The sequence below is a fragment of the Phodopus roborovskii genome, unplaced genomic scaffold, assembly GCF_943737965.1.
Source record: "Phodopus roborovskii unplaced genomic scaffold, PHOROB, whole genome shotgun sequence".
NCBI lineage: Eukaryota > Metazoa > Chordata > Mammalia > Rodentia > Cricetidae > Phodopus > Phodopus roborovskii.
The window spans coordinates 2,590,010-2,601,295 of NW_026126448.1; the positions used below are offsets into that span (position 1 = coordinate 2,590,010).

An 11,286-nucleotide genomic window follows, 5' to 3' on the forward strand; every position below is an offset into this window, starting at 1 on the left:
CTCTGTTTTCACTTGCAAGCATTATTTTCCTACTTTAGATGAGATTAGTTTTGATGCCACAGAGAGAATCTCTAGAAGACTATGTGTAGTTGGAAGCTTTTCTCCCATTGGACTGGTTTCTCTCCCACCCACCAGTCCCCACAGACACTTATTAAATAATCATTGAGTCTTAATATTAATTTTAATTGTTTGGCCAGTGGCTCAGGCATATTACTGACTAGCTCTCACAATTAAGTTAACCCACTTTTACTAATCTGTGTCACCACATGGCCATGACTTACTGGCAATGTTCTGGCATCTTAACCCTTTGGCAGCTACATGATGTCTTCCTGACTCCACCTTCTTTCTTACCTGTAACTCTGGTTTTCCAACCTAGCTATTTTCTGTCTGGCTATTGGTCAGATCAGCTGTGTTCATCAACCAATAAAAACAGCTCATATTGGCAACATACAAAAGGACATCCCATATCAACTATGTGAAGTTGAGCTTAATAATCTTACATATAAAGGGTGTAGAGGTGAGAGAGAGTTCTTCACCTTAGGATTCTTTGGTAAGCAGCTACTCTTTGGGGAACTTTATTAATAGTGTATGTGTAGGTATGTGCACATGAATGTAGATACCTGTGAAGGCCAGAATACAGCATGGGATCCCCTAGAGCTGGAATTAAAGGCAGTTGTGAGCCTCCCACTGTGGGTACTGGGAATAAAACATGGGCCCTTACCTTCAATTAGCACCTGGTTTTGCTCTTAGGTCATTTACAGCTGATTTATGCAAAGGAATACACCATCTGAGGTTTTCAGTGGATACCTAGTCTGTATAGGCATCAGTTATAAATTTAGGAATCATTTTTCTGATGTTACTAAACAGAAAAAAGGAATATGAGATATGGTATCTTACGTTGATTTTCTTTATTCCTTTTAGCCACAGACCCTTTTGCTTCTGTTTTTGGAAACGAATTATTTGGAGATGGATTTGCTGATTTCAGCACATTGTCAAAGGTAATCTGTAGTGATTAATAGGACAGAACAATACATGTGTTCCATCAAATAAGTGACCTCATAAACGTGAATGTGACTGTAGTTAGTCCATAGCAGGACTAATTTCAGATAGATGTTACAGATGGGCTGCAAAGTAATCCAATTTCTATACATAGGCAGTAGTATAGGTAATTACCTTTTCTTCTGAAAGGTCTACTTGGTGTCATAATAGAGTTGTCTGTCTGTTTAATGTTTTTTGCAGTGGAATTACATATTTCCCCTGTGTACTATCTGGGGTCAATAGCCATAACATTCATCCCATCCCCTATATACTATTTTATTTGATTTTATTCTTTGAAGTTATTAGGGTCTGCACCAAGTTAAAAGTGCTTAAACTCTGGTGCTGGGTATCCACTCTGTTATCCAACATAGCTGTAGTGTTGACTTAGGCTTAGAGAAAGAATTTGAGAGGATTTGAAGATAATGACAAATTGTTTGTCCCCAAGGGACATTTGGCAGTCAGTATCCAGAGACATTTGTGGTTCTGAGAACTAGGTGGAAGATTCTGCTTATATCTGATGAGTACATCCTCCAGTACCCTGCAAAACCACCACTCCACCCCCTGAATGTAGTTATTCCATACCAAAAAGTTCATTGTGCAGCTGTTGAAAAACACTGGCCTAGCACAATGGTGGTGGCACATACCTTTAATCCCAGCATTCGTGAGGCAGAGACAGTAGAATCTTTATGAGATTGAGGCCAGCCTGGTCTACAGAGCAAGTTGTAGGACATAGAAAAGTTCCAGGGCTACATGGAAAAACCCATCTCAGGAAACCAAAATGGTAAGAAAAAAATAAGAAAGTAAAGCATTGGCCTAAATAAATCATAATCTGATTTGTTACAGTAAAGCCAATCTTTCATAATCCCTATATATTTGAAAGTCAGGGTTTTCAGATCCACATTAAAACAGTTCCATGGGATCAGTTTGTTTGTTTTTTAATTGATGGTCTTTATAGTTTTTCTAGAAGCCATTTTCTTTAATATTTATTGTCTGTCCTATATTTAAGTGCACTGAAAGGCATAGAATCAGTCATTCCTCTTGTTTCATTATCTTTGAGCTCAATCTTTTGGGATCTCAAGAAGTTTTGTATTGCCTAATGCTTTCTTACTAATCAGTCTTCCATCTAAAGTTGCCTTGCTTGGATATTTGTTGCTCTTCATCAGTAATGCTATGAGAATACCTACTCATCCAGATCAGTTCTTAATCCTGTTTGTATAAAGGGTAAACTCACTTCTAGGGATTGAAATAACACTGCTGATACTTAAATTATTCACCTGATTACTATGACCATATTGTGTTTCAAACTGTATAAATATTTCTCTTTGAACAAAGGTCAGCAATGAAGATCCTTTTAATCCTACCATATCAAGTTCTGCTGGCAATGTGGTCATTCCGAAAACTGTGTTAGAGGAAACATCCACCAAGAGTGAGGATGTACCTCCAGCACTGCCACCCAAGATTGGAACTCCAACAAGACCCTGCCCACCACCCCCTGGTATGAGACTTGGGGCCTTTGCTAGATCAACTCTATGCCTTTTCCCTCTCTAGAAAGTATAGTGGAGGCCCTTCTTATGTTGTTGAGCATTAAAGGACTGTAAGCAAGAGCCAGGCACTTAGTAGAACCTTGCTGCTGACCTCATCCAGCTGGTCATATGCTCCTCCTCACTCTCCATTTCAGAAAAGTATGGGTGAAATCTCTTTGGTTTGCTTTGGTTCTTTGGAAACCCATTGGTTATCATTTGAATAGCAATTTTCTATACTCTAGTTTTTAAATTAATTTTCTTGAAAGAAAACTAAAGTCTCCATAATCTTTTTTGCTTTTGTTTGTTTGTTTGTTTTAGAAAAAAATCAAGGATGGTGCTGGCAATAGTGGTTTAAAAGAAGAACTGTTTGCCCTTTAAAACTCTTTTCGTTTGTTAGTTTGTTTGAGACAGGGTCTGACTAAGTAGCCTTGGCTGGTCTGGAACTTGCTATGTAGACCAGGCTGGCCTTGAACTCGAAACTTTTAAAGATCCACCTGCCTCTTCTACTTGAGTGCTAGGTTTAAAGGTGTACACCATCACACTTGGTCTAAAAGTCTGATTTTAAAATTGTTTGTCTAGTCTAGGAACAGATTGTAACTGTATTTTTTATTTTTTATTTTTTGTTCTGTGTGGCGTTTAACACTACACCAAGGAAAGGTTTGTTTTTCATGCAGAATAAAGTATCTATGAAGGCAGTTCCCCTGTGTGTGGGTAGTACTGTCAAGCTGCTCTTGAGAGGACACAGAATGTTATTAGGCACAGTTTTTTTTAATCCCTAGATTATTCCTGGGTAACATTTTAGTCCCAAAAGTTAGATTATCACTTCTTTATTTTTGTTAGATAATCATTCTGCTTTTTCATAATAACTTCCCTATGGTATTTGATATAGATTGCATATGTAGTTGCTAGTGTATAAATATCTGGTCAAAAACTTAGGTAAATGAGTTAAGTGACTTTTTTTAATCTTTTTTTTTTTTTTTTTGATAATTTTTTTTATTTAAATTTGAAGCAAGCTTGTTTTACATGTCAATCCCAGTTCCCCCGCCCTCCTGTCGTCTCCTGTTCCCCTCATGTTTTTATCTTTTAAGGAGAGTCACCTGTATCATACATTGTTAGAAGTAAGTTGGTCAGAGTCTATATTTTTTTAAGTAATATTTTGTTCATTTACTCTTTTTATACCCATGTGAGTATACTTTAAAACTCAAATACGTTAATACTGAGAACAAGGCTAGTATAGACAGAGTTTTCTGTTCCGCCTGGTCCCTCTGCCCTTCAGTTCCAAATAAACACAGAGACTTATATTAATTATAAACTGGCCGATGGCTCAGGCTTATTATTGCTAGTTCTCTCTTAATTATTAACCCATATCTATTAATCTAAGTATTTCTACATGGTCTTGGCTTACCGGAGAATGTTCAGTGTCCTACCTTCCTGGTAGCTATATGGTGTCTCTCTGGTGGCTCCTCTCTGCATCCTCTCCCCAGAATTCTCTTCATCTGATAACCTTGCCTATACTTCCTGCCTGGCTACTGGCCAATTAGTGTTTTATTCACCAACCAATAAGAGAAGCATATATTAACAGCATACAGAAGGGCATCCCCTATCAGGCTAGTGAGATAGGTGGCTTAATAAGGCACAGATAATTGCTGCGTCAGCCTGGTGACCTGTATTCAATCCCAGAATCCGTGTAAAGGTTCAGAGACAGAACTGACTCCATAAAGTTGCCCTGAGAACACATGCCATATACACATGCACTGTGGCACATATGTTCATTCTCTCTCTCTCTCTCTCTCTCTGTGTGTGTGTGTGTGTGTGTGTGTGTGTGTGTAATCACACACACACCCCATATACAGCATACACAATAATAATGCTGAAAACATTCAAGTGTACATCACTGTAGAAAGAGCAAAGCAAAGAATGGTTTCTTGACAGTTCACTGAATAGGGGCCTTAAATTTATATTCTGGTTAACCCTAGCTTCAGTTTGTGATCCCCACCCCCACCCTGAGGTCTCACAAATGCTAAGTAAGCACTCTACCACTGAGCTATATTCCCAGCCCTTTGGTTTCAGTACCCCATGCAGTCCAGCCTGGCCTCAAACCCCTCCTACTTCTACTGCCACATTCCAAATGCTAGTTAACCCCAGGCTTGGTTTTGTTTTCCTTTGGGATTTTTGTTTGTTTTCATTTTATTTATTTATTTATTTTTTTTTTAGTGAAGCTGTAGAGCAGACGTAGGGTTTCATAAGCTACAACTGATTGTGATCTGAAGTACATTATTTCCTGTGTCTAAGCCTCGATGTCTTAGTAGTAACTTAGTAACTTAGTAACTCAGATCTTGGGTGCCTTCACAGGACTTTCCAAAGGTGTGTGGAGTGCTATTTAATTTGATACAAGCATCTTTTGTAAACTACATTTATGGAAAGAATTAATTATGACTATCAGCATACTACACTATAGGAAGAACATATCTGAAGAAACTTTTTTTTTTTTCAAGAGGCGTGGCACTTTAAGTAAACTTTGAAATTAGAGAAAGCTGGGCATGATGGTGCATGCCTTTAGTCCTTAACTCAGGAGGCAGGTGGGTCTCTGAGTTCAAGGCCAGCCTGGCCTACATAGCAAGTTTCAGGACAGCCAGGGGTATACAGAGAAACCCTGTCTTGAGAAAACCAGTAAATAAATAAACAAACTTGCTTTAAAGTGGTATTGAAATAATTGGCAGGGTAGCATACTGTTATTTGGTCAAAATTTAGCTTATCAGCAGCTACATATAAAGGCTATGGACTTTTAAGTGTTGCTCATTCTCATTTGAAGTTTTATTGATGGCAAAAAAATAACTGAGATTTTTGTCAAGTTAATCTTACATTTTATGCTTCTAGGCATTATGTATGTATAAATATACTAGAGAAAAGTCAGAAGAAATTTGCCACATTTCAAAGTCACTTATCTATGCTACCACTAGTGAGAGGCTGAGGCTCTAGCAGCCAAGGCCAGCTTGTGTTTATTCTTTATCTGTGTTCCTTGTTTATCATTATCTTCCTTAGGAGCATGCTTCTTTAAATGGAGAAAGACTTATTAATCTTTGGACAAAATCATGATTCTTAGCTCATTTCCTTTTTTTGGTTTTGGTCTTTGTCCAAACCTGAAATGTATTTGAGAGAGAAGTGTGAAAGCTTTGAGGACAGCTGGTGTGACCACTTAGGGCCACATTGAGAATGTGCCTGGGCTCTCTCTCTGCCCACCACCTGCAGTTAGTTCTTTAATGCTCCCTGTGAACATGTTCTTGTGTGCTTGTGTTTGCTGTATCTACTGGTTAATTGTAATGATTTTGATCCAGGGAAAAGACCCATCAACAAATTGGATTCTTCTGATCCCTTTAAACTGAATGATCCATTTCAGCCTTTCCCAGGCAATGATAGTCCCAAAGACAAAGATCCTGATATGTTTTGTGATCCATTCACTTCTACTACCACTACCAATAAAGAGGCTGACCCAAGCAATTTTGCTAACTTCAGTGCTGTAAGTACTGTAAATGGGCTGTTTGGGGGAAAATCTTTCCATTTATAGTTTGAAGAATTGTCACAGATTTTTTTGTAGTCTTCCAAATTTGCATCATTTTGCCAACATACTAAAAATTATCTTTTATTCTTCCCCCAAGCAAAATCTATTTAGATTTGTCTTGCTGGTTCTTAGATGATTCCATTTTTCGGCTGATTTTAGTTGTCTTGGTTCTTCTAAACAAGTTGTTTTATAAACCTGTCTTTCAGTAAAATAAATATGAGTAAAATCTTGACAGTGATATTTGGCAAATTGTTGTACATGCTAGTGATTTAAAAGTTTGCTGTCTGCCTACTGTGTATAGTGCCAGTAACAAGCTTGTATATCTGTAACTGTGTATGTGTGTTCATGTACAAAGCTTTAGCAGTTTCTGCGAGAGGACGGTGCTGGGGTTCTTTGAATACAAAGCCAAATGCTTTCCTCACTGTATTCACATAGTAGTTTTCATGGTTTGTCCTTGTGGTTCCTTTTATCTGTCCGTGAACCCGTTACTCATTTATGCTAAGCTTGTACTCTACCATGATAGCCTTTTCAGTTTTATGAAATAAACTGCTGTTAAGATCTAAGAATTCTGGCCACCTTTAATCCCAGCACTCAGAGGCGGGCGGATGGATCTCTGTGAGTTCAAGGCCAGCCTGGCCTACAAAGCTACACAGAGAAACCCTGTCTCAGAAAATAAATAAATAAACAATATATATAATTTACATATACATACATACATAAGAATTCTTTAAGAAACTTGGAGAAGTGTTATGAAAATAACTTGGGCAAGGCCTTTATGGTTGTAGAAATGGAGCAACCAGTTCTGGAGTCATCATATATTTCATGATTGCTCAGATAAAACAGACTTTTTTTTAAAAGAGCAAAGTGACATTCATTACCACTAACTATTCTATAGAGGAATTTCCCTATTTATCACCTTTTATCCTTGACTTTGGAGATTCGGGATTGAGTGGCCAAATGCCCCTGGCCACAGTTTGCCTAATGTTTTCCTCCTCTGAGTACCATTTGGGTCCTTTTGCTAGTTATTTATCCCTGTTACTACTCTGCATACTTAGAAAAGGGAGAGGCAGGAATCCACATGCAGCTAAGGTAGTTACAGTACCCACCTTTTGAGTCTACCCTCTTAGGTTCCGGGCCGTCTCCTAAGTGTGAAGGAACAAGATAGAAATCTCTATTTTTAATATTGAAAAGAAATGGCAACTCCGAATTAATCTTCCATGTCTGGTGCAATTTGAGAGAGGAATAAAAGGTGGCTTTCCTAGATTGTAACTCTTGGTATAAAATAACATTTGGCAGTTTGTGATGTTCAGTATGTTAGATATGTTTCTGCAAGTCAAACCTGGTTGGAATGAGTCTTGAACAATGGTGGAGGCATTTTGCTTATTTCATACTCAGAATCTCAGTACAGTACAGCATAAAGTAGCTCACAATGAAGTCCTCCATTATCATTGTGTTAAATTTGGTAAACCTACCAGGAGTTACATGTACACTGTCAAAAGTCTCCCAGTTTGTTTCACTGCTTTTGATGGACCCTCCTCATGTGTCAAGATTGAAACCAAGTTGAGTTTTGTATCTAGTTTCTACTGAAGTTGAAATTTGATTGTAATGACAAATACTTTTTCCAATTTAATCATTATCAATATTAAGGTTTTACTTAAACCATAGGTAGGTAGGTAGATAGTTTTTTAAAAAAATATTTGATTCACATACTGTTAATCTACCTGATGCTCTTATATATAACACAATTTGCCTGGTTTTGCTTTATAGTTTTGGGGTTCCCTGAAAGGCCAGGTGAGGCAGCTTCCAATCACTAGTATCATTAATCTTGATGCATCACTCAGGCATGCAGCCATATAGTTGTAATTCCACCACTCAGGACACAGGCAGGAGGATCACAAGTTTGAGGCCATCTTGAGCCACCTAGTGAGATTCTAACTTTAAAAAAAGAAAGGAAGGAAGAAAAAGTATCACTATATGCTAAGTGATCTCTAAAGTTTAAATAGCAAGCATTTTACATTGAATTGAAAGACTACATCACTCCTGTTTTTAAATCTTCTAGTCTACCCTAAGCATTTCTCCTGTTTTGAGATAGGATATCACTATATATCCCAGATTGGCTTCTGATTTGTAGTCTTCCTGCCTCAGGCTCCCATATGCTAGGACTGCAGGCATGTGCTACCATGCCTGTAATCTCTACTTTTTAAATTGATGCTTTTAACATTTTATCTTGAAAAAACATTTTACCTTACAGACTTTATTGTATTTTTATAGACTTTACTTCCCAGAGATTGCATTAAATTTTTAAACTCAGCCAGAACTCACTAAGTAGTAAGACATATTTTCAGACAATGAGGAAGTAACACTATTCCCAGAGTCCTTTAGGTAAAAGAAGTAGTTAATGCTCTTTTATAAAACGTCTTTGTAAGTCTTGGTTTATTTTTCTCACTCATTCTCTTTGGGTCTGTTACATGGCAGTATCCCTCTGAAGAAGACATGATTGAGTGGGCGAAGAGGGAAAGTGAGAGAGAAGAAGAGCAAAGGCTTGCCAGACTCAATCAGCAGGAGCAAGAAGACCTGGAGCTTGCCATTGCACTTAGCAAATCAGAGATATCAGAAGCATGAAGACATAGTTGTCCTTTGACAGCAGGACAGTGCTCTTCTGGGATACTAAAGCTGTTTACCATGTGCATCTATGAGCATGGGATACAAAAAATTTGAGATTCCTGTAAATGTGACAAAAATGTAGCTTGTTTCTTTTTGGGGGGGCTATTTCAAATGTGTATTTTTTTTTCCTTCCAAAAGCAGTACCTTAATTAGACAGCTTCACCTAGACCCCTGTTCTGGTGTGCATTTGCAGTGAGCTTTTGCCTGCTTATGCTATTCCCTGTAAAGCTAGAGCACCAAGCCTCTGCCTTCTGGAACCTAGCAGATGTAGTTTCGCACTGTGCTGCCCTTGTCCTATAGTTCTGTGACAGCAACTGGAGTTCTGAAAGTGTGCAGGTATTCTCCCTGAGCTGAGAGGTTGAAGAGGGGAAGAGCATCCTGTTTCTTTTTTTGGTACAAATTAGCCAGTTAAAAGTATATCATATGTACCTCTGGAGGGAAGACAACTTGTTATCTAGAGACAAGGCAACATATTCTGCAAAGATCAACTCCACTAGATGAATTCATTTAAACCATTATTGCTCCAGGCTCAAGTAATTCTTAAATAAAAGCATTAGAGCCTTGTATGTGAAACATATTTTTAAAACAACTTTCTCTGGACTTAAAGAATTTTAATATTAACAGACACCTTGCTGCATATTTCCTAGTTGAAAGAAAACAACCAATTTCTTACAAATCAAATTTGTAAGGAAATGTTCATTTTAAGTGCTAGTGAGGAAAACTTGTAACTTAAAATACACCCTGTCAGTTTAAGCAAACAGTTAACCTGAACCCATCTGCCTTTGCAGCCACACTGGCCTTCTTAGTTCAGAAGTGTCCTGAGCTAGAATTGGAAGGTACTTGGTTTTTCATTGTTTGTTTTGTTTCTTTAGTGATGGCCCAGATATTTGCAGTGATACAAATGAAAGAAATAACATATATTCCCTCACCTTTTGTCTGTCTTTGTAGTTTAAATTACTTCATTTACTTTGTTTTTTTTTTTTTCACCTATAAAATTGGCAAGCTACCTCCTATACCCCTCCCCCAAAATTCCTGGTTTTTAAATTTCGAGAAAAACAAACAGACTTACCAAATTATCAGAGCCCTGCTTTTGTTACCCCCATCTTCTGCTAGACTGGCCTGACAGACAGCTGGGTTTGAAATGAACTGTGAAGTAGACTATAGTTTGTATCTTTTTTTAACAGAGATATTAATTTAGTGTTTTCAATACCAAGATAAAAAAAATGCACCTATAAACTAATACAAATTCTCTAAGGTCACCAAGTTAATGTGATATTAAACTGTGTTAACCAGAGTAACTTACTGCCTGGCCTATAAATAAACCCCACAGTACTTAATCAGTCCATCTTAAAATGGTGCTTTTTTTTTTTTTTCCCCTCCATTTCCACACTCTATTGGACGGCTGGAATTTAAAACAAACTACCACCTTCTTCTCGCACTGCTAACTTTTGTAAATAAATATTTAGCATAAAACTTACACTTACGACGTAAGGGCTGAATCATAACCACAAGGATTTAATTGTGATAACTAATCCAGTGACTTTAAGTATTTGCTGCAAATGGTGACTGAGAAGGTCATGTTGGGAGTGTGATAGGCGGTGTTTTCTGTTTGTTCCCCCTTCCCCTCTCTCTTCAGGAGAAAGGTAAGTTGACTTGAATAACCTTTTGCACTGAGAAAAGTGAAAAATGTTTGAAATGCTTTAAAGTTTTTTAATTAAAAAATACTCTGGAAATATTAAATATCTATAACTTAATAAACAGCAACTTCTGGTGTGTAGTAAGTGTGCCCTAATCTTCAGTGCACTTAGCTGGGTCATAGAGACTCACCCTTGGTTAAGATGTGTATACTCAGTGGGCCAATGTCGTACTAAAGTGTGTATATATTATATAAGCATATCTATATCTCCATGCTTGATTGTATAGGACGAATGTCTTAAGAGTCATTTGTGATGTTTTATGGTGTTGACCCTGGCTCCAGAGCCTGCGCTTGAAACAAAGACAAAGTTTTAACCATCTTTTACTTATTTGTTGGGCTTTATTTGAGCTCTCTTCACAGAATTTTCCTCATATTTCAAACTTATAAATTACAGTTGTAATTATGATAATAATAAACTTTAAGAAATAAAAAGTGTACTATCTATCATTTTTTCATTGAAGCTTTGTACTCTTCTTTGCTTGAGAAGGGATAGGTGTGCCGTCAGCATGCGTTATCCTGTAGGAGGTATCTTGGACAGTATTCTATAGAATAAATCAATGTTGACTATCCCTCCTTGTTGTTTTGTCCTGTTCTGTGAAAGGAAGTTAGGAAATGTGCCTGCATAGACAGAACCTGAGATACACGGCCATATCTCTGTTGTTGAATAAGGACCTGTGCCTTGCATATTTAGGAAGCTCCTATCCTCCATCCCTGTTCTGCCATTTTTGAGAGAGCAACTTTGAGAAAATTCTTTAAGCCAGACATAGTGGTACGTGCCTTTAAGGGGGGAAGATGCAAAGGGACCT

The 11,286-nt window shown here is 37.6% G+C and overlaps 1 protein-coding gene across 3 annotated transcripts in view; it reads left to right on the forward strand.

The window, feature by feature from the left end:
* Positions 1-10,927, forward strand: part of Eps15 (epidermal growth factor receptor pathway substrate 15) — a 92,509-nt gene extending 81,582 nt beyond the window's left edge. For 2 of the 3 annotated variants that reach the window (XM_051188444.1, XM_051188445.1), the window contains exons 22-25: positions 922-998; positions 2,371-2,533; positions 5,897-6,078; positions 8,596-10,927. In XM_051188444.1, coding sequence (XP_051044401.1) covers positions 922-998; positions 2,371-2,533; positions 5,897-6,078; positions 8,596-8,742 — 569 coding nt within the window. In that variant the 3' untranslated portion in view covers positions 8,743-10,927. The remainder of the gene's footprint in view (positions 1-921; positions 999-2,370; positions 2,534-5,896; positions 6,079-8,595) is intronic. The other variant, XM_051188446.1, reaches the window with a different exon arrangement.
* The last annotated feature ends 359 nt before the right edge of the window (positions 10,928-11,286 follow it).